General features: G+C 41.9%; 1 protein-coding gene across 1 annotated transcript; it reads right to left on the bottom strand.

The window, feature by feature from the left end:
* Positions 1-8,644: 8,644 nt before the first annotated feature.
* Positions 8,645-17,458, bottom strand: LOC128741658 (conserved oligomeric Golgi complex subunit 1). The gene is made up of 4 exons (XM_053837614.1): positions 17,253-17,458; positions 15,401-17,171; positions 14,660-15,340; positions 8,645-8,991 (listed from the first exon to the last, which is right to left on the bottom strand). Exons 1-4 carry the CDS (start codon positions 17,390-17,392, stop codon positions 8,854-8,856), a joined length of 2,730 nt encoding a protein of 909 aa, XP_053693589.1. The 5' UTR covers positions 17,393-17,458; the 3' UTR covers positions 8,645-8,853.
* Positions 17,459-22,578: the final 5,120 nt, after the last annotated feature.

The raw sequence follows: 22,578 nt of genomic DNA, 5'->3' as shown, positions 1-22,578 counted from the left end.
GTCGACTGCTTTTCTGAAGATCTTTTACGGTCATTTCCTCAAGTTGTGATTGATCCACTTCCACCTACGTCCTTAAATTTATGTTGCAATCAGTCGCTGATGCATCAACGATGGATTTCCTCGTTTGATATTCAATTGTCAGGTCACCAGGCGCGAATAATATATCGCAAGTAGCGAATTGTAAATACCTGCAGTTTTGGCGTTGTCTCTGCTTCTTAGACTCTTGTGAAGTTGGTCGGATTGTCAGTGTTCACCACTACAGACTCAGTATATGATACATTGACTGTGAATTCTGCTGCCTCGGAACTCTGGAAGAGGTCATCAAACTTGCTCTGCATATCGCATCGGTGTTGTACGAGCAAGACAATGTCGATGGCTAGGTCGAGGTCATTTAGCTGCTCCATCGTTGGAGGATTCCAAGGCAATCCTCGATCTCCAACTACTGTCTCATCCATAACAATGAGAAACAGAAGCGGTGATAAAATGCAGCCGTCTCACGCCAGTAATAGGGTCGGACAAGACGCCGTTGTGCAAAACTTTGCACGAGAACGCCTCGTACTGAGCCCCGATGAGATGGACTCAGGCTTCATTTTGCTCATCTTATACATACTGAGGCGGAGCAATCTGCTTCTCACATCGATCAAGTGCTTTCATTTTCTGTTCAACCGTTTCCTCTCCCTCCGAACGATGCCTGAATACTGTTTTCTCTTACGACCACTTACCTTGCGCAGAAGGAGCACAACACACTTCGAAAAAATCTGGTAAATTTACGTTTTTTGGCATGCACATAAATGGAGCATTGCAAAACATCTAAAATTACGTGTTATTTCACCTATAGGCTTACGCATTACATTTGGTTTGAAGTAAAAATATATCTTTGAAAACGGGTTAGGCTATTTACGTTTTACTTGATGTAAAAATGTATCTGATTTTTGTTTACGTCGAATGTGAGATTCGTTTTTTCGTTCTGTGAACTATAAGCAGAGCTAATCTTTTCTTCGCACACTGGAGACACGAGACTATTTGCTCAGTGTCCCAAAGAGAATATGCGACAGGCAATTAAATGGACTGGAACGATTTGCTCCGTGACCTTGAGAGCACAGAAAAAGAAAGACGAAACCAAACTGATGCTCACTCGGCGGCAGAGCACAGCATCAAAGCACAGCAAAGCAACAAAAAACTCGTCGCGTTGGAGAAGCAAACATCCGACTGAAAAAGCAAATCGTTTCGTCTTCTGCGCTTTGCCAATAAAACGCCGAGAATTAAGATTTTTTGCAGAGCACGGCAGAAGCCTGTATGGACTAGTTTATCTGAAGCTCCTCTACACCTCAGATGTTTTCGTGGTTGAGACGGTCGAACGCTTTTTCGAAGTCAACGAACGCCAGCAGAAGAGAGTCCTGGAATTCGTTGATCTGCTCCAATATAATGCGAAGTGTTGTGATATGGTCGACACATGATCGGTCAGTACGAAATTCAGCTTGCTGCCGCCGGAGAGTAGCGAATCTTCTCCTGGATCCGGTTGAGGATTACCTTACAGAGTATGTACTTTGAGAGTAATACAGGGCAACGTGATGCCACACAAGTTACCGCATTCAGTTAGGTCTCCTCTTTTAGGGACTTTGACCAATATACCCAGCATTACGTCTACCGGAAAAGTTGCGGTTTTCTATATATTGCTGAAGATCTGATGCATCATCTGGGCTGACAAAGATGAGTCAGCTTTGAGCATCTCGGCTGAAATACAGTCCCTGGCGCACTATTGGATTTCATACTCTTGATGGCTGCTTCAATTTCATCCAGCGACGGTGCATTCGAGTAGACGCGATTAATTCGACGAACTGTTGGCGCCATACGTTGCGTTGCGTGTTGGTCTCTGATATTTGAAATTCGGAAGAGTTGCTCAAAATTTTCAGTCCATCGCTTTAGCTGTGAAGGGTAGGGTGGTGATATAGTTTTAAAAATTATAAAGACGACGAGCTTCATCCAGGGTAAATCCCCGACTGCCTATATTCAATAATCTTAAAACTAACCTAACCCTAGGCATCTAGCCTAAAAAGAAAAAGTAAACCTACCAACGCTGGTTCTGTTTCCGTTGGTTCTTCGCGTATGGAACACGAACGATAGCAGAAAAAGGACGAAAAGCCAGATGCCAGCTTTCGTTGAATTACCACGTCGAGATAAGCGCGATCGCTTACTCCCACGATCCTTCGTGATCGGAGAATGCCGCACCGGATGATAATCGTAAAATATGTTTCGCGTTGGTTGTACGTCGTGTGCGAGCAAGATCATAAGCAGCGATAGCTCTTGCTATGCTTATCGCTTGCATGTTTATTTCGGGAATGCATTCTCCCGATAGTCATGTTTACTTGGGAATGCATTTTTCTAGATAGTCACGTTTACTTGGGAATGCATTTTTCCCAAGAAACATTTCTTTTTATGACTCAGTCCCTCATCGGAGGGTAAATATAGGTTATATGGCGCTGCATTCGCCCCCTCCCCCTATGAGCTACAACGCAGCTGCCTGGCGTTGCTGAGTCAGCTGGTGGAAAATCACGATATGACAACTTTTTCTTCTTCAGCAGCAGCATAGAGCCGGGGTGGCTCGTGCTGTTTCAAGCACTCGTCTCCATTCAACTCGGTCTTGGGCCACTCGTCGCCAATTTCCTAGTCGTCTCAGAAGTCACAAATCGCTTACGACCTGGTCGAGCCATCGTGCACGTTGGGCCCCCCTGTTCCTGGTGCCGGTGGGGTTGTTGAAGAGGACCATTTTCGTCGCACTGTCGTCCGGCATCCTTACGACGTGTCCGGCCCACCGTAGCCTGCTAACTTTCGCTAAATGTACGATGGGAGTCTCCCCAAGCAGTGCCTGTAGCTCGTGATCCCAAATACACGAACTCCTCTACCACTTTTAGTTCGCCGCCGTCAACGGTTACCGTTCGTGGGAGCCGCGCGTTTACTTCTTTTGGGCCTCTTCCTTTCATGTATTTGGTCTTCAACGCATTTATTTTTAGCCCAATTCTCCTAGACTCCGCTTTCAGTTCCTGGCTATGATATCGAAGTCATCTGCAAAGCCTAGAAGTTGCAGATTGGTTGCTACCCTTGGTAAAAATCGGACCTCTCGTTTCGATGCCCGCTCATCGAATCACCCCCTCAAGAGCGATGTTGAACAGCATGCAGGATAAACCGTCACCTTGTCTCAACCCTCGCCGCGTCTCGAAGGGACTCGAGTGTCCCAGAGATGCGTACGAAACACATCACTCGATCCAATGTAGCTCTGATCAGTCGCATCAGTTTGTCCGGAAACCCGTGTTCGTGCATAATCTGCCATAGCTTGTCTCGATCGACTGTATCGTACGCTGCTTTGAAATTTCTGCAATATCTGTCGGATAGTACACTAGGATATGATAACTAGTATGACAAAACATTCTGTCTAACTTTGAACTTTGTGTCTTTTCAGCTTGTTATTCATTTGGTTATATGAATGCACCAGTGATAGGATCGCATCCCGAATTTCTTGGTTCTTGACTTCTACCACCCATTGTAAGGTAAAAAATCGCGAAAGAATGATACTGAATACAGCAAGGTTAAATGTACCTGCTTTAGACCACGATTGATTGAAGTTGCAATATTATAATCGGTCAATCCATTGTTTTTTTCTTCCTTCCAAAATGAAAATGTTGACTTGGTGTTTTTGTCCATTCCGACCTCTGCTTGTCCCATTCTACCATCGTCTATGTTCGCACATTAATCCAGCTCTTCTAACTCTGACCTCGTTCGTACCTGGTACCGTGGATTCGGGTAAAATTGATCACTTTTTCGAATATTTTTTAAATATCTTTGAATAGAAACATATTTAAGAAGATGATTAAATTTTAAAATAAGTACTGTAGTGCTGGCTACACGACAGTATCATGTACATCGTATATAAATAGTTTTATTTTAGATAAAACTTAATGTAATCGTGAAATTGAAAAAACACAAATAACGGGTGAAATTGATCACGTAGAAATCAAGACGATATTGCTATCAAACTATATACTCTGACAGCAATAAGCTAGCGTGCAGTATAAAATCTGGCGTTATCGAGATAGGCAACATAACATCCTGCATGTAGGCAACAATGTCGCGTATAGCAACTAGCACAAAAATCAGATAGACAGCTCTACATTAGCATGGATGATGCGGCTGCTGAATAAATATGAATGATAAAGAAGATATTAAGCAAATTTTAGCATCGCATTCGCGATTTTTTGTTTAAACATAGCTGTATGTATGTGTAAATGCACGATTTACGTATACAATCTTCACCTATCTAGTGAAACAAATAATAAGATCTGATTTAGCCCGCATTGTGCTTATACCGTAGCCACCACTGACTAGAGTGATGCGATTAGTGCATTTTTGGTGTTTGATTTGCATTGGCCAATAGAAGATCCTTCAGTACACTTAGGGCAGCTTTCGCACTTAGGGCATTTAGTCGCATCGGAAATGTTCCTCCTTGCCGCAGTAGTGATAGACACCCCGGTGGCAACTTTGACGTTTACGAACAAAATAGGTGAAGCCAACATAGCTGGATCACTGGATTACTTTTATACGTATCGGATCACTAGTGTGCGTGTAAAAGAACGATTCACACGATATTCCTGCAGCGCCAGACGTAATTTTCGCTACATTATCATTTATTTCTTGTCCTAAAGGCGACGTTTTCTGTTAGTTGAAAGTAAATTATTTTTATCGATGAATTGTTATTGAGATTCATGTAAAATTCTTCACTTCTACGTGATTATGTTTTGTTGGCTTGATCGCATCACTTCACTGCCGTGTGAATGCTGCGTATTAAAAGCAAAATGCCTGTAGCGCCACCTCATTTTGTGGCGGTTTCAGGAAACATAGTAGATGCCCGGGGGTTGGTGGTAGACCTTTTCTTCTCCGAATTTTTGGCTTCGCATCAACCTTGTACGCTAGCGTCCCACCTCCACCTAAACTTCCTGTTCGATGCGCTTTCTCCATTCATCGAGTAGCTTTTCTTTGATGAAATCAAAGTTTAGATCACTTCTCATTGATGGCATGTCTTTACTCAACATGAAACAACTGAATCCCATAGTAAATTGTAGAAATCGAATTCTTGTGTTTGCCGATGAAAATGCCTTAGAGAAGCGTAGTATTAGTGAAGCTGTTGAACCACTTATTGAACTGGACCCGTACCAACCTGCGCTACACACTTTACTGCGTTTTTCCACTGTTGTCTCTCTCACACAGCCAAACACAGTTTAATTTTCGAAAGGCTGATTTTGCCGTGCTGAGTCGCGATCGCAGTTGTGGATTGAGAGCCTTCATACAGAGCCTCTAATGTCAATGACTGGTACACTGATTGCATTATTTAACTTGCATGTTCCCAAACCTCGAATGAAACGAAACCCTCCTTGGTCCAATCGACGGGTAGGTGAATTGAAAAAAGAACGTGCTGGAGCTCTTCGAAACTACATCAATAATAGGAACCCTTACACGAAACGTGAATTTGGACTTATAGAAACTTGAATCGTTAGCTATATTTTACACACGTTCAGCGAATTCAAAATGATTTGAAACAAAACCCCAAATGTTTCTGGTCATTTGTGAAAGGGAAACGAAAAACACAAGGTCTACCATCGGTAATGTCGAACAGTACTGATGTAGCAAGCTCTACGAGTGATATTTGCGAATTGTTTGTCAAACACTTTGCCCGTGCATTCAAAAACGGAATTATTACCGCACATCAAATCAACAAAGCTCTTCTAAATATTCAAGAAAGGTATTCTAGAAATGCGGATCCTTACGTTTTCTCAGGCAGATATTAAAAGTGCGATATACAAATTAAAATCATCGTGGCAACCTGGACCAGATGGTATTCCGCCTATTATTTTCAAGAAATGTAGTGATGCTCTCTGTGCACCTCTCCCTGCTATTTGCAATCAGTCTATATTGCAATCGACGTTTCCAGATGCTTGGTAGGAGTTCATATTATTCCCGGTATATAAAAAGGGAGATCGTGGCACCGTGACCAACTACCGTGGAATTACCTCCTTGAGCAGTGGTTCTAAACTACTTGAGATTCTTGTGAGCAAGCAACTAATGTACGAAGCTAAGCGACACATTTCCTGTGATCAGCATGGATTCTACCCTGGGCGATCTACTATCACTAATCTGGTGGAGCTTACATCATACTGCATACGAAACCTTGAAAATGGTGTTCAAATCGACACAGTATATACGGATCTGAAAGCTGCCTTCGACCGTGTGGATCACAACCTGCTTTTAGCCATCATTTGTGGCATCTTAGGCATCATTTTGTAAACTGGTTAGATTCATACCTGGTTAATCATCGCCTCTCGGTGAAACTAGGCGATGTCTCCTCTAGCGAGTTTTGTAATCATTCTGGCGTTCCACAAGGAAGCAACCTCGGACCGCTATTGTTTTCCTTATTCTTTAACGACGTTTGTGCTGTACTTCCACGAGGATCCAGATTGCTGTACGCTGATGATCTTAAAATGTTGGTGCCGGTAAAATCTATTGAAGACTGCTGTGAACTACAAAAACTAATCGATATTTTTGCGGACTGGTGTCTAAAGAATGAGCTTTCCATTAGCGTGCGCAAGTGTTCGGTAATCTCTTTTAGTCACAAGAAACAACGCATTATATGGAACTACCGCATCAGCAACGAAGTACTGGACAGAGTTTATGTAATCAAAGACTTGGGAGTGCTTCTTGATACGAGCCTCTGTTTTCGGGAACACTACTCATATATAATATCTAAAGCCAATCAAAATTTGGGCTTCATATTTAGGGTATCCAGAGAATTTAGAGATCCATATTGGTTACGTGCCCTGTACTTCTCTATTGTGCGTTCTATCCTAGAGTATGCTGCTGTATTTTGGAGCCCCTACACTGAAATTTGGTCCTCCAGGTTGGAAGCAGTACAAGCCAAATTCTTACGGTATGCTTTGAGATTTTTACCCTGGCGAAATCCTTCAGTGCTTCCGCCGTATCAACACCGCTGCAACTTACTCAACATTGAAACTCTCGATAACAGGAGAAAAACTGAAAGAGTTCTGTTCATCAGGAAAGTTTTAGTGGGCGAATTGGACTCTCCAAACATCCTCGCCAGAGCAATTCCAATGCCACACCACATGCGCTTCGAGACATACAATTTCTTCGCCTGGACTTCCGACGAACCGAATATGGCCAAAATGAGCCATTAGAGCTATGTGTTGCTTGTTTAATCGTGTGTACAGTTTTTTGATTTTCATTGTTCTAGTGATAGTTTTAGACGCCGCTTACGAAGATTAAATGTACTATAGTTAGTTGTAAAGTAATGTTTTATTCATGTAGACGTTGTGGTCAGATGAATTAATGTTAATAAATGTAAACGTAAATGTAAATATACTATACTTCTACTATACTATACTGCCGGAATCGCATAACAGTCCCATTTATATAGGAAATGCCATAGAAAATGGGACTGTTATGTGATTCACGGCAGTATACTAAAGACAATTGTCTTATTATGTACTTTTGGTCCCACGCACTACAAAAAAGCGATTTATAAAGGGTGTTTCATCATTCATCATTAATCATATGAGAATATTCATAGAACACAAGTGTTTAACATGACAACTTGTAACCTTCAGCAATGTCTTTAGTGAACAGAATCTTATTTTCATTCACTGATTTATTTTTGGAAGCAAAATCATTCATATTCACAAAAAAAGACCTTTCAATTGTTCAAAATAGTTCAAATAAATACCTACATCAATAATATTTATCATTAGTTCGAAATCACTTCAATCTTCAATCGTAGCCAGGCTGCAATAGATTACAGCAACACCAATATTGTCCCTTTAATTACATCTGTTTTGTCTATTTTTAGTTAATACTGCCGTCGCACTTGTTTTGGTTTTAAGCTGTGCCATTAAAAAGCGCTGGTGACACGTTTCGTCCGTATGTACAGTTTAGCGGTTTTTATTTTATTATCCGTTCCTTTAGCTAGTTACGGCTACTTTATTCACGTAGATATTTGCTTCCCTCTTTTCCTTTACATCTGATGAAGGTTTGTTGGCCACGGGACAGAGACAGCGTTACGATAGATGATACCATGTGGCGAAATACATGGGAATATACAAGCGGATTCTGTTGGCATCCAATCAGTCGAGTTGCAGATTTTGACCCCGGTGGGTGCCTGGTGCAAAAATCAAACGATTGCTATTCATCGGTGATATCGTGCGTGACGCAGTGATAAATGGGTAAAGGCAAAGGTGGTGGCGGAGGAGGTGGTTCTGGAGCAAACCAGGGTGGCAATGTAATTATCCTTAGCGGGAATCGAGATCCGTGCGGGTTTCGATTCCATCGCCAACTCGGTCAATCGCGCTCGAAACGGTTTACTATATTTGGGCTTGGTTTCAGCAAAAAGGTGGTGGAGGCAAACCAAAAGGTGGAAATGACGGTAAAGGTGCTGCTGGAGGTAAGGGACCAGATAAGGGAGGAAAAAAGGGTGGGAATAAGAAGTAAGGATGGCAGTATCACCAGCTTCAACCCGTTCCCCGGACAGAATCCACATTCGATCGCTTTTCGGAAGAGATAAATTTAAACTACTGTGACCGTTGATTGTGAGATTAAGTTAAATTATTTTACTTCTGTGAATGTTTTTTGTCACATATACTCGACCACGTTTAAATTATATTGTGTAATTGTATTTAAGATGTACATACTGTAATTATTGTAGTGCCCAATAATAAAAAAGACGCAAAAGCTATATTTAAAACCCAGCTGTCGGTTATAAAGTGCATTGCTTACCACTGTATCGAACGGCTGTTCGATTCATTTAAACCAATCTTTATCAAGGCCAAAGAAGGCCGCAGCTCCCTTGGCGTAGTTTTGCGCCGTTACGGACGATGAAGGCAGCGTTTCTTTAGGTTTGCTCGCTAAGTTGATCTCTTTCAGGGATTGTTTAGTAACCTGTATAATAAACGAAATAAAAATAGATGTTCAGTAATAAGTCGAAATGGTTACGAACTATTTTTATGTTATAAAGATGTATGCAAATGTTAATACCATACAGAAGAAATTTGTTTAAAAAACAAAAAAAGTGAAGTAAAAAAAGCCAACCAGTATATCCATATATCAATGTACAATGGGTAGTATGTTAATTTGCTCAATGCAGCTTTTATAAAGAATTGGTGGGGTGTTGCTCTCTCGGAAACGGACATTGATTGTTTGCCGTCTGAGGATTCTTACAGGTGCATTTAGATTGGCATACAACTTGATACTAAATGTTCTAGGTAACCCTGCAAACATGCCACAAATGTTCAGGCGGTGGGAAAAGGAACACTGAGCAACGTCGTCGTCGTTGTCGTCGTGAACAACGATGGCCAAAAATTCACACGGCAGATAGGTGTATCATGCGTCATGTTGCTAAACAAATTGCCTAATCATAAAATGCATTGATTTGATCGTAGAAAACCAGGTGGTAAGGTACTTTGCGTTAATTTAAAATTATAATCATCCACCCTTTCCATTAAAAACTTTCCACAAATACTTTATGGAGCCGGCAGATAACACAAGATCGTAAAGGAAAGTTCACATTAAATTGTATGCATGTCAATTTTACATTAGAATTGTATAATGGTTAGAGTATGTCAAAACAAATTGAACAAGTTGTTTTGCGTGTCCTCATATGCAACTCATGACTGTGAATTATAAAGCAGTACAGATGATTGTTATATCTTAATCCTACATTCAGGAGTATTAAGTTGCGTGTTCTAAAACTCCCAGTATAAAATGTAAGATAGAATTACAAATGGTTGTCAAAATTTTCGCACGTATATTGCCTCCACTTTGGTACTTATATGTTCTTACATGGTGTGAAATATAACTTTTTCGTTCAGATATGTTTTCGTATTTCTCAGTTGCAATCGGGATATACAAGCCAAGATGTTTACTGGGCCGATTCAACTGACACGTTCCATGTTCTGAGGGATGTCGTCTCCGAATTGGAGTATGGATTCGAACGGGAAATAAAGCAGATATTGGACTGCGGATTAGAACGAAGATTGGAACGTAGATTGGAACGAGATTTAGAACGGTGGTTGGAACGAAGATTGGCACGGGGATTGCTACAGGGATTGGAACGGAAATTAGAACGGTGTTTGGTACAGCGATTGGAACGAAGAGTGGAATGGGAATTGGGACGGGGATTGGAATGAAGATTGGAACAGGGTTTGGAACGGTAAATAGAACGGGGATTGGAATGAAGAGTAGGACGGTAATTGGAACGCGAATTGGAATGAAGAGTGGAACGGAAATTGGAACGGGGATTGGAACGAAGAGTGAGATGGAAATTGGAACGAAAATTGAGACTGGGATTGGAACTGAAATTTGAACGGGGATTGGAACGGGAATTAAAACGAAGAGCAGAGCAGGAATTGGAACGGAAACTGGAACAGCGATTAGAACGAGGATTAGAACGAAGAGTGGGATGGGAATTGGAACGAAGAGTGGGACGGGAATTGAAACGGAGATGGAAAGGAGGATTGGAACGGAAATGGAAACGAGGATTGTAGCGGAGATTCTAACGGACATGAGAACAAAGATTGGAACGAAGATTTGGATGGAAATTGGAACGGGGATTGGAACGAAGATTGAGACTGGATTTGGAACGGAAATTCGAACGGAGATTGGAACGAAGAGTGGGACGGGAATTGAAACGCAGAATGGAAAGGGGATTGGAAAGGAAATGGAAACGAGGATTGGAGCGGAGATTCTAACGGACATTGGAACGAAGATTGGGACGGAAATTGGAACGAAGAATGAGACTGCGATTGAAACTGAAATTCAAACGGAAATTGGAACGAAGAGCGGAACAGGAAATGGAACGGAAACTGGAACAAATATTAGAACGGGGTTTGGAACGAAGAGTGGGATGGGAATTGGAACGAAGAATGGAACGAAGAGTGGGACGGGAATTGAAACGGAGATGGAAAAGAGGATTGGAACTGAAATTCAAACGGAGATTGGAACAAAGAGAAGAACAGGAAATGGAACGGAAACTGGAACAAATATTAGAACGGGGGTTGGAACGAAAAGTGGGATGGGAATTGGAACGAAGAGTGGGACGGGAATTGAAACGGAGGTGGAAAAGAGGATTAGAGCGGGGATTCGAACGTCCAATGGAACACAGATTGGGATGAAAATTGGAACGGGAATTGAAGCGAGGATTGGAACGAAGCTCGAGGCTGGGATTGAAACTGAAATTCCAACGGAGATGGGAACAGCGGTTGGAACGAAGAGTGGGACAGAAATTGGAACGGAAACTGGAACAGTGATTGGAACGGGGATTAAAACGAAGAGTGAGACGGGAATTGGAACGGAGAATGATAAGGGGATTGGAACGGAAATGGAGACGATTGTCGCGGAGATTCGAACGGACATGAGAACAAAGATTGTGACGGAAATTGGAACGGGTATTGAAGCGGGGATTGGGACGAAGATTGAGACTGGGATTGAACTGAAATTGGAACAGGGATTGGAACGGAAATGGGAACGGGGTTTGGAACGAAGATTCGGACGGTGATTCGAACGGGAATTGGAACGACAATGGAAACGGGGAATGGATCGAGGATTGGAGCGGGGATACGAATGGGCATTGGAACAAAGATTGGAACGAAGATTGGGACGGAAATTGGAACGAGGATTGAAGCGGGGATACGAACGAAGATTGAGACTGGGATTGAAACTGAAATTGCAATGGGGATTGGAACGAAGAGTGGGACAGGAATTGGAACGGAAACTGGAACGGTGATTGGATCGGGTATTGAAATAAAGAGTGGGATGGGAATTGGAACGGAGATTGGAAAGGGGATTGGAACGAAAATGGAAATGAGGATTGGAGCGGGGATTCGAATGGACATTGGAACAAATATTGAAACGAAGATTGGGACGGGAATTGGAACGGGGATTGAAGCGAGGATTGGAACGAAGATTGAGACTGGGATTGGAACTAAAATTGGAACAAAAATTCGGATCCGAACGGGTTTGGAGCAGGGATTGGAACGGGAATTGAAATGTGGATTAAAACGGGGACTGGAGCGGGGATTGGAACAAAGAATGGATCGGTGATTAAAACGGACTGGGAGGGGCTGTCTGTCACTGTGGATTTCTCTGTTGTCCACTAGTGTATCCTAGTGTAGTGTCCACAGTAAGCGCGAGGCTCCATGCGACCGAAGTTGTCTACCGGGTTAAACGTTGGCTCTAGTACCAAGGTAGACGAGGCTCAGGTCATTTTCAGCAACAAAAAGTTCCTATTGTATTCCCCTATCATTTGTATTTCCGAAAACGATCTTTATTTCATGTCCTGGGTATTCTCCATAAGTCTTCTCGAAAAGTTCATAGAACTACTTCACGTCGCTGGATTGTCGGACCTATTCGAATCCCGCAGTAACTTCGACAAGGTTAAAGCTGGACGGATACGTAGGGCAGACAGACATGTTGCTAGAATGCCGGACAACTATCCTGCGAAAATGGTTTTCGCATCGAATCCGGCAGGAACAAGATCAAGAGGGACACAGCGAGCGAGGTGGTAAGAACAGGTTGAGCGAGATCTGTCGAGCACTGGGTACCTGCGGAACTGGAGACCTGCTGCCTCGGACCGAGTCAGAAGGAGCAATTATGCTATGCAGACCTTGTCATAAGACATAAGGCCGACTAAGAAAGTAAGTCCAGTGCTCCAATATGAGTGCATAAGAAACAAGCGACACCTATACAAGTTTGTAGTACTTGACTTAAATTTCAAGGTAAAGTACTAATTTGACGCCTCCACTTGCCCCATTCTACCCTATTGGTTCGTGAAGCTAAGTAAAAATTAACCTTAAATATGCAATTAGTTTGCAAGGGAAGAAATTTGCGGTTGTTTGCGATAACCTGTTGTTTGAATACTTCGATAATTACCTAGTCCTAGAACATTATACTCTTGTCAAATGCAACAAACAAAAGTTAAGTATGAAAAACTACTTTATAAGTAACTTCCAAAGAAAATGCTCTATAAAACTTTGCACCTGATGGAGATAAAAATTTCGTTTCTTCAGCAAAGTTGCTTGTTTTGACATTTTTGATAACTTCGCCGAAGAAATCATGTAGGGGGACCCGGGGCATAAAGGACACCTTAACAGTTTTCAAACAATTACTGGTAAAAAAACCGTTTAAATTAAGCTTAAAAAAGCCTAAAACTTGTATAAGGGTATAATCTAAATAGTTTAAGTGAGTTCAATATCAAAAAAATATAAAGAAAGAAAAAAATAATATTTTCATTTTAGATGTTTTTTCGTTTGATATTAATAGGTACGGGGCAAAAGTGCCACTATGACGGGGCAAAACGACCGCATGTAGAGAAGTTATATTTATCATTTGGATTGACTATTTATTTTAAGTTTTGAATTATAATAAACAAGAAATGTGTTTAGTGATAACAAGGCTTACAAAAAGATTATTGCCTGGCATGATCAAAATCATGTTTTGCACAATTGTGGAACCACAAATCGCATTGGTTACACTTGCGCCAACCTGTACCGTCTTCCGATTCGCTAAAAATTGCACCGCAACAAGCACACAAAACATCCTGCAACATGGTACCTGAATGATTGTTTTTTTTTGCTTTTTTGAATATTTCGGGATCACTTTGGACTTCCGTTTCTGCTTTCTGATTGATTTCTGTCGAAGCCTGAATTTGATGGAGAGATGCGATGTATCTATCTGTCTCCTAACGCAGCAAAGTTAGTTGTTTCATTTCCGTATCGCTGAAGTCCCTCGAGTATCAACGAATTCCGTAAATGCAATTCCTTGTGTAATTTAAACCTTTAACCTTGCAGAAAAGGAAATTAGGCGACAGAACAACGTGGTGCAGGACATCTCGACCCATTCCCTAAATGGCACCGGCAGAAAGACATGGCATGGCACGGCCATGACGAGAATGACTCTTTTCCGAATCTTATGATGCATTATTGTTCAACTTGAAGAAAATAATCACAGTTACTCAACAGCAACAATTGAATAATTTTTATACGTAAGTCTCCCACGTTCTGATAGTAGACTGAGAACAAACTATCAGATGCTTTTTCTATAAAAGTGACTGAAAGTTGACGGGACCGGAACGACGGAAGGACGCCGGAGGGAGGGATTCGTGAGAATTTGATTTGTAAATAACTATTACGATGTCAGCTAATTAGAAACAATAATTGCACAATCGATAGTGGGTACTCTGGAACATGACAACTGATTTAGGAAATGATTGTTGCCATCTACCGTATGAAAGGTCAAAAGTGACAGAACAATTTGATTGCTGTGTAAAGATATTTGCAGTAGTAAGTTCGCAAAACAAAAGAATTAAGAGTTAATAACATCAAGCAGATATTGTAGAAGTCTTGAAAACTGATAGATTACAGATTATATAAGATTACTAACTCAAAGCCAATCGAAATAACCTCGCAAAGTGTTAGTACATTCCACACCTTACTTGCTTTAGAATGAACGTTCTTTATAGAAAACATTTCATAAGCTAACCCTGTAAATAATACAGATGCAACAATATTTGGAAAAAATGCTTTTCAAAAAAAGAAGGAACTGTAACACCTACCTTCTCAGTTTTAGCACCACCAATCTCGCTGTCCGCAGCAGTTTCCCCTACTGCAGACGATTCCTTCGTAACGATCGGTAGTAATGGAAACCAGGTTTCACTGGCACTATTCGAGCTAACCGCTAAAATGTTGGGATTTTTGTCCTGACTTGTTTTGCCCGAAACCGCTTCACCCGAGCCAACCACAGCAGCGGTGCTGAATTGATCTCCTGCGTTGAGAACACCGTAAAAATGTTGCATCCGCTGAACGGCATGCTTCACGTTGGCATTCAGATGAGGATGAAATACGTCAAAATCGAAAGGATCTATGCAGTTTCTAAACGCTTCGAGCAGCAGGTTGCATCTCTCAGTAAACTGCCGGTTCGGTTCGTGACCTCCGGTGAATAAAGCCTGAATGAATTTCAAATCGAAATAGTACTGCAGGGCGGAGTTTTGTGTGGTCTTAACAAACTCGTCCGTCGAAAGGCTGGAGTAACGTTCATCTAAACATTGAAGTATTCGTTCCACGATATGAGCAATGATTGCCTTTGGAATCGTATGTGGAATAAAGTGACTAAGCTGTGTGGAAATAACGTGCAGGAAGCGCTGCAGTGAAAACGTAGGAAACGCTGGGATTCGGATAGTTGATTGAACCGGTTGATTATGCTCATCATTCTCTTCAATAGATACGGTATTCCAGAGCTGCAAAAGAAAACGCTAATGTTAGCAAAATAATTCCTCATCAAATTTTCAAAAACTTACAGGAAAATCAACCAGCAGAGTCTGATAACCAACATGACTATTAAGCTGCGGCCATCTACCTTCAAAATTTTCCGACCACAGTTTCCAAAACCTCAAACATTCATCGTCTAGCAAACCGGCGATTTTAGCCCACCTGTCCGTTCGAAGCTCAGCCGCTGTTCCGCTGCCGTATTGATAATCATCTTCCTGCCAGGGACCACTATGGGAATGGTTCGTCATAAGGGCTGGTGTTAGGCATTGCTTAAGCGAAGGGCAAAGCTCTTTCAACGCCACCAGCAGTCTTGCAATTAGAATGTGATTCTCCGAAGTTTGCTTGTAATCGGCTGATTTAATGGATGTAATCAACTGGGACATATTTTCAGCACTGCATTCGCTGTAAAACGCAAGAAGCGGTTCTACTTCTTTTGAGTCGGAGCTTGCCAGGAAGGAACACACATCTTTAGATAGTACTTGAATGCGTTGATCGAGCAGAGAAGCCAGTCTCACTAGAGGTGGAGGAAAAGCTCGTGTCTTCATCAATAGATGATGCCGTGCTAAGTTAGTGCTATCCAGCGCATCTTTTAGGTTGGGTGGATTGTCATCCGCTGATTCGGTCCAAACGAATGATTTAACGTCTTTGAGCGTTTTATCAATAGATGCTATTTTAAGCAAGTTAAGAATATCAACGCTATTATTCTGAACTATTTCTGACCAACAAGCCTTGATGATTGTTTTCACTCGGTTATCGATCAATGGTTGATAGAACATCTTGTAAAAGTCCAAGCCTTCGTCCAACGATAATTGCCGGCAGGTTTCTTCCCAAAGTTCTGGTTTTTTGGCAGCAGCTAAACAAAGCTTTCGGACATCATGCAGCATTTTAATTGATGGTACCAGATTCATGAACGAAGCCAGTTGATGGGTAGCAATTTTTTCCACGCTTTCCAGCCAATGCTTAGAACTATTTCGGACGACTTCAGAGTTCAAAGCTTCAAGTTGTAATCTAGGTCGGAATTTGCGGATTATATCCGGTAATGTTTGAATTATTTTTTGATCCTCCGACTTAATTAATGCGATCGTGGGATTGGAATCCTCGGACGTCACCGTCATGAGTTCGAACACCAGCAGACCAGGTTCTTTATGCGTTCCAATGAAACACTTGTAAATTAAGTCAACAGTGTTCATCAGCAGTTTTAAACTAGCTACTATTTTATCTTTTACTTTTTCGTGTTTCGAATTATCGGAAAGAACAGCGGAAAACGCCTTTAAGCGCATTTGAACAAAAGCTGATAGAATCTGTCCCTGTTGACAGTTTTCAAGTAGCAACAAGCTGGCAAGGCATTTGGAGGCAACCTCTGGGTCTAGGTCCTCACGCTCCAGGCAATTGCTGCAATTTTGTTTAATAGTAAAAAAGAATTGACTCAAAACCGCCCACTGCTTTTTGGCGACCGGAAACTTAGCCATCAGCTCACTGTTCGAATCCAGCTGAAGTCCTGTAGAGATGTGCCTTGAAAAGATGAACAATTGTGTCGCTACGAAATATTCTTCACTATCGATTGCACTCCAAATCATTTCCGGTAGGCTAGTTAGCAGTTTGATTTGTACCACTATCCCGTGGAATTTGTTGTTGGTGTTCTTTTTCAGTGCTCCAGTTGAGCGAAATCCGATGAGCTGATGGTCGTGTAATTGACGGCAGCTTGCAGTTACATTATCTATATTGCCAATTATGGAATTGGCCGTCGTGTTCATATCACCGATCGTATCCGCTGCCTTCAGAAGATCGCGATAACGCTCCCTATAAGCAAATGTGGAAAGAATAAATATTTGGTATAGGTATTTTTTAGCGTTGATGCAAATAGATAGACAGGTCACTCACCCAACCATAGTACGGAGTTCCTCTCGCTTTAGTTCAACTTCCGCTTGAAGCCGTTTGTGAACATGGTCAATTTCTGAAACAGTGTACTGCTCGAACAGTTTGTCAACGTTTATGTTGAGTAAATTGTTTATGTTAGCCATTTTTCCACTAAATAAAACTATAACTTGGCGAGACTAAATTTTTTTTTGAAAGCGCCAGCACATCACCTTAGAACGTCGGTATCAAAACAAACTGATAATGCAATTGCTTGCGATGTTTTTCGTGTCCGTTTTCTTACTGCTTCGCTACAATTTTTGGAGATTGCAACGCTATTCGTATGTGAAGTAAAAGAACTTCTCCATGCGATACCTATATTTGAAAATTAGAACTAGCGACATAATAGGGCATACTTGGGCCAAATTTGAAAAAAATTGGGAAATTTGCTGCGAGTGACAAGAGACCATGCAATTTAGGTAACGCTTTCGAAGCAGCCTGGGAGGCGGGATAGGCGTCGATGTATTGCACTTGCACACCCTTAACGAACTATACAATATAGCCTTACGAGAACAGAAACCGAAAAACCACTCTGATTCAAATTTCGGACACTTGACAATGAAATACCAATTAACATAACTAATAGGATAAAATCATATGTGCTCATTATACATCATCATAGCATATGAACCATGAGTTGCAGTCAGGGCTTCGACCGATCCTTTTTTTCTACCGCAGTCACACCAACGCGCATTCAAGTTCACACCGTCCGTTTAGAGGTGGAATACGAACGCTATGCATAACACAACTGGCAGTTTGCTCAGTCAAACGCCGAATGCACGCAACAGAATGAACGCGTTCTAAAACTTTTTGACATTTTCGTTTCGATCAAGTTGCCTTTACCGTTTGGAGCAGCGAATGACTGCAAAACAGTCAAATGACTGGCAATCACCACGCTAACTAAAAGCAACCGCACAATCGTATGATTCAATACTACAAAAAAACAACCACTACATGTGCATGGAAGAAGTCGGTCGGACTCCGTCCAATACAAACGAATATTTTGCTTGCGTCGGACCGACGTCCGGGTGACAAACTATTACTGTGAGCAGCCGATTTGGAGACAAAAAGAGAAACGAAAAAATACGTCACCGTATGCTTCCAGTCAGTTTGCAGTTTATATTCTCAAAGCGCAAAGCAAAACGGGAGATTCCCAAGTAACAATTTCAGGCTGATCAAACGCTTTTATAGCTGATTTTATTCAACCTGTGGCTGATCTATGGTTTAGGTTTAGAAATGAAAACCTTTTTCCAGCTCTTAAACATCTAAATCTGGTGATTTTATCAAGCTTCAGGCTAATTAATAGCTGCTTTCGAAGCTGCAATGAAGCTTAATAGAAACGTTTTTGCACTTTTAAATAGCCAATTTGCGCAATGCTGTCAATTCTATTTTTAGAATGAGAAATAGTTTTGCAATCTACTTTTCCAGTCGCTTAATCAACGCTTCATCAACCTTTATGCAGCCAAAAAAAAATCTATTTTTAAATTTAAAAAAATGGAACGCGTCATTTTTATTTCGCCGTCAACGCGATATTTTTAGTTTCGAATAACTTTAATTCGAACAAGTAAGCTAGCTAATTAAAAATGCAAGTCTTTTTTCCGGCAATTGAACCCGCCATCTTTTGATCCATAAGCACTCACCGTATGACCCGCCCCATTTGCATCTGCAGAACAGACAGTGAGAATATCTTTACACCTGAAGCCTAGCCCGTCAAGCGTGAAGCAGTCGATAATGTCGATAACTGACAAACTTTTGCTGTCAGCCGAATTGCGAAATTCTATGATCTGACAGTATGTGTGCTGTGAGCCGAATGAAAACTTGGTAGAAGTTTGTAAAGCCACTTTAACACCCTTAAGCAGACTTAAAGTAGTTTGAAAGCTGTGAGCCTAATGAAAGCTTCCACTCTACATTTTAACACCTTTAAGCAGCCGTAAAACGGTTTGATGTTTATGGCTGTTTAGAAGCAGATTGTTTAGCAAAAAAAATCCGCTATTAAGCTTTATTATCAGCTTTTGGGAGAGGACTGGTTTGAAAAACTTAAAGTAGCTTACACATCGCTTATTTAAACACCATTTGAGCGCTTACTTTATGCAGCGTTGATCGCCTTAAACCAACCCGTAAACAGTCATTGCTCTTGCAATTCAGCTACCGTTGTTACTTGGGTTGACTGTTTGCTTTTGCTGAGATGCCGCATGAATTGTAAGAAGGCAGCAGCGCAAGCGGCAGATTGACTGGATAAGAAAAACAGTCAAATGATCGTTCAAAAAGCGGAGTTTGAATGCGGAAAGTTCGCATTCACGGCAGTCACATTCAACTTGCGATCCCTTTTCAAGCCCTGGTTGCAGGAACTACTTAGAAATTTTCTCATTTCACCTATTTTCACCTGACGAAAGTTAGGTGATTACGGTGGGCCGACCATGTCTCATTGATGCCGGACGACTGTGTGATGAAATCCGTTCTCTTCAAGAACACCACCGGCATCAAGAATAGAGGAGCCTAACGTGCCAGATAGCTCAACCATCTATGAATCCGATTTGCGGGCGTCGACTGTCGAGACGCTCAACGAATGGACGTGTAGCCCAGGACCGAATACAGTGGAGAGGAATCCTTGATACAGCAAGTGCTACTCCGGTTCTGGTAGAAGTAAGTAAGTATGTGCATAGCTCATACCTGAAGTGACGAGGACGATAAGGACGTTTTATACGCGCAGCTTGAGCGTGAATACGAAAACTGCTCAAGACATGACGTTAAAATCGTCATCGGAGACATCAACGCTGTTTGGCCAGAAGCAGGAATTCAGACCCACTCACGAACGAAAACGTTCATCGACTCACTGACTTCACCGTCTCTCGGTACTTTTGGAGATCACCATAATATACCGATGCCCAAATCGACCACGTTTTAATTGATGGAAGGCACTTTTCGGATATCATCAATGTTAGAGCATATCGCGGTGCAAACATCGATTCCTTCCACTATTGTCAATTGCAAGAAAAATTGTACCATCCAAAGTGCGATATCGCTCATAAAAGTGCTATTTTGCATTAAATCGTTTCGGTCTCTTAGGCGCACTTATTGCTGGAATATAACAAAAAAGTGCGCCGAAGATACCGCCACGACTCAAATGAGTTTTATTGAAGAGAATTAAAAAATTGTTTTGATTTGAACTTTTCAGTTTATAACAAATATTTAGCGGTATTTAAGTTCGATTTACACGTATAGTGCCATATAAAGCAGCCATAAAGTTCCACGGAATTAATAGTGAACCAAATGTGAACTTCTGAGTTCGTTTTTCAGCGAAAATTCGAACTTTTGGTTGCTTGGGATATGTTACTTGAATTTGGAACGACTGAAGTTTCCTGAAGTCGCTAATTAGTACGCACGAAGCCTTGAGGTGGCACTGGTGGATGAGAGCTAAACGAAGCCCCTCTCGAGGACTGCTGGGATGGCTTAAGAGCAGCCATTAACAGCACAGCAAACGGGCCATTGGGTTCGCTGAAAGGAGTCAATGTAATTATTGGTTCGAAGAGACATGCCAGTAGATGTTGGACGAGAATAATGCAGCGGTCGTCAATGCTGCAGCAGGGGACCCCCATCAAAACGTGGAACGATATAGACAAAAACAAAGAGAACAAACTTGGTTTTTTCGTGGTAAGAAACGAAGCCGTCGCCGCTCTCAGGAAACTCGTAAATTCTACAAGAAACTGAACGTCTCCCGTAAAAGCTTTATTTCGCGAGCCGAAAAATGTCGGGATAAGGACGGAAGGATCTTGTTGGATGAACGTGAGGTGATCGAAAGGTGGAAGCAGCACTACAGTGAGCATCTCAATGGGGACGGAAGCAGGGAGAATTACTACATCAATACGGTGGATGATGGTGATGTTCCGACTCCCACAATAGGTGTAGCGGTTGAAGTCGTTAAGCTACTCAAAAACAACAAGGCATTTGCTAAAGATGGCATCGCAGCGGAGCTCAAGATGGGCCCGGATAGATTGGCTGCCTATGTGCACCGGTTGACAGTCAGGATCTGGGAAGCAGGAAAGCTACCGGAGGAGTGGAAGGAGATAGTAATAAAGCATTGCACGCAGCTGTCAGTGCGTTTTTTTCGTCCCAAGTTTGACAGTGCTGTCGGGTTTGTTTTGATTACTTATTCGTAAGACCCAGAAGCAAAAAACTGCAAAAATGACAAAAATATATGTTGTGCAGAACTGATATCATTTTTCTGCTTCGGAAAAGTCGGGCATTCGCGGTTTCCGCAAACAAGTGGTACGAATTACTAGTAATAAATCCACTAGCAATAAATTTAGGTTACAAAGGGAATCAAAACAAACCACACAAAAACTTCAAACCAAATTTGAGGTTAGGCACCGTGCAAAGGTTTATATGCGTCAAGTTGTAACGTAAGAACTATCGAGCGAATACCATTCTCAATATCGCCTATAAAGTACTTTCTCAGATCACCTTTTGCCGTCTATCGCCGCCAGCAAATAGATTCGTGGGAAGTTATCAAGCCGGTTTTGTGGACAGTTCTTCCAAAATGTCGCGAATACAAAGTTCCTACGCTCCACCTTCTCATAGATTTCAAGGCCGCCTACGATACTCTCGATCGTGAAGAGTTGAAATTATGGACGAAAACGGCTTTCCCGGGAAGCTCACAAGACGAACACGACTGATTAAGACCACGATGGATGGTGTACAATGTTGTCTGAGGATATCGGGCGCGTTATCAAGCCCGTTCGAAACACGCAGGGGTCTTCGACAAGGCAATGGTATTTCCCGCCTGTTCAACATCGCGCTAGGTGTTAAGGTGCGTTTAGACTGGGCAATTTCTTGGCAACATGTGGAATGCAACATGCGGAATGCGACATGTTGCTAGTTGTTGGTAAGCGTTGCTTCTGTCGCCACCTGAATATTTGTTATACGTTGCTATGTTGCTTGGAAACATCGGGCAACAGTTTGGAAAAAGTTGAATGCCACATGTTGCCAATCTAAACGCACCTTTATGAAACGGGCGGGTTTTAACAGACTGGCATGATCTTCGATAAATCTAGCCTATTTATGTTTCGCTGACGAAGTGGACATTGCAGAAAGGACGTTCCAGCTGGTTGTGGTTGCTAAGTAGCATACCAAACTGAAACGTGAAACGGCGAAGGTTGGATTAGTGGTGAATATGTCTAAAACCAAATACAGTAGACTCTCGGAAAAGTTAATCGATTGGGGAATCGGTCGATTAACTTTTCCGAACTATTAACTTTTCTGAGTAGTCCTAAAAGTCATTGAAAATGATGAATAC

Source organism: Sabethes cyaneus, chromosome 3 (assembly GCF_943734655.1).
Source record: "Sabethes cyaneus chromosome 3, idSabCyanKW18_F2, whole genome shotgun sequence".
Classification (NCBI taxonomy): Eukaryota; Metazoa; Arthropoda; class Insecta; order Diptera; family Culicidae; genus Sabethes; species Sabethes cyaneus.
Note: the sequence above shows the minus strand (reverse complement) of the source record. Positions and strands in the feature narration are given on the sequence as shown.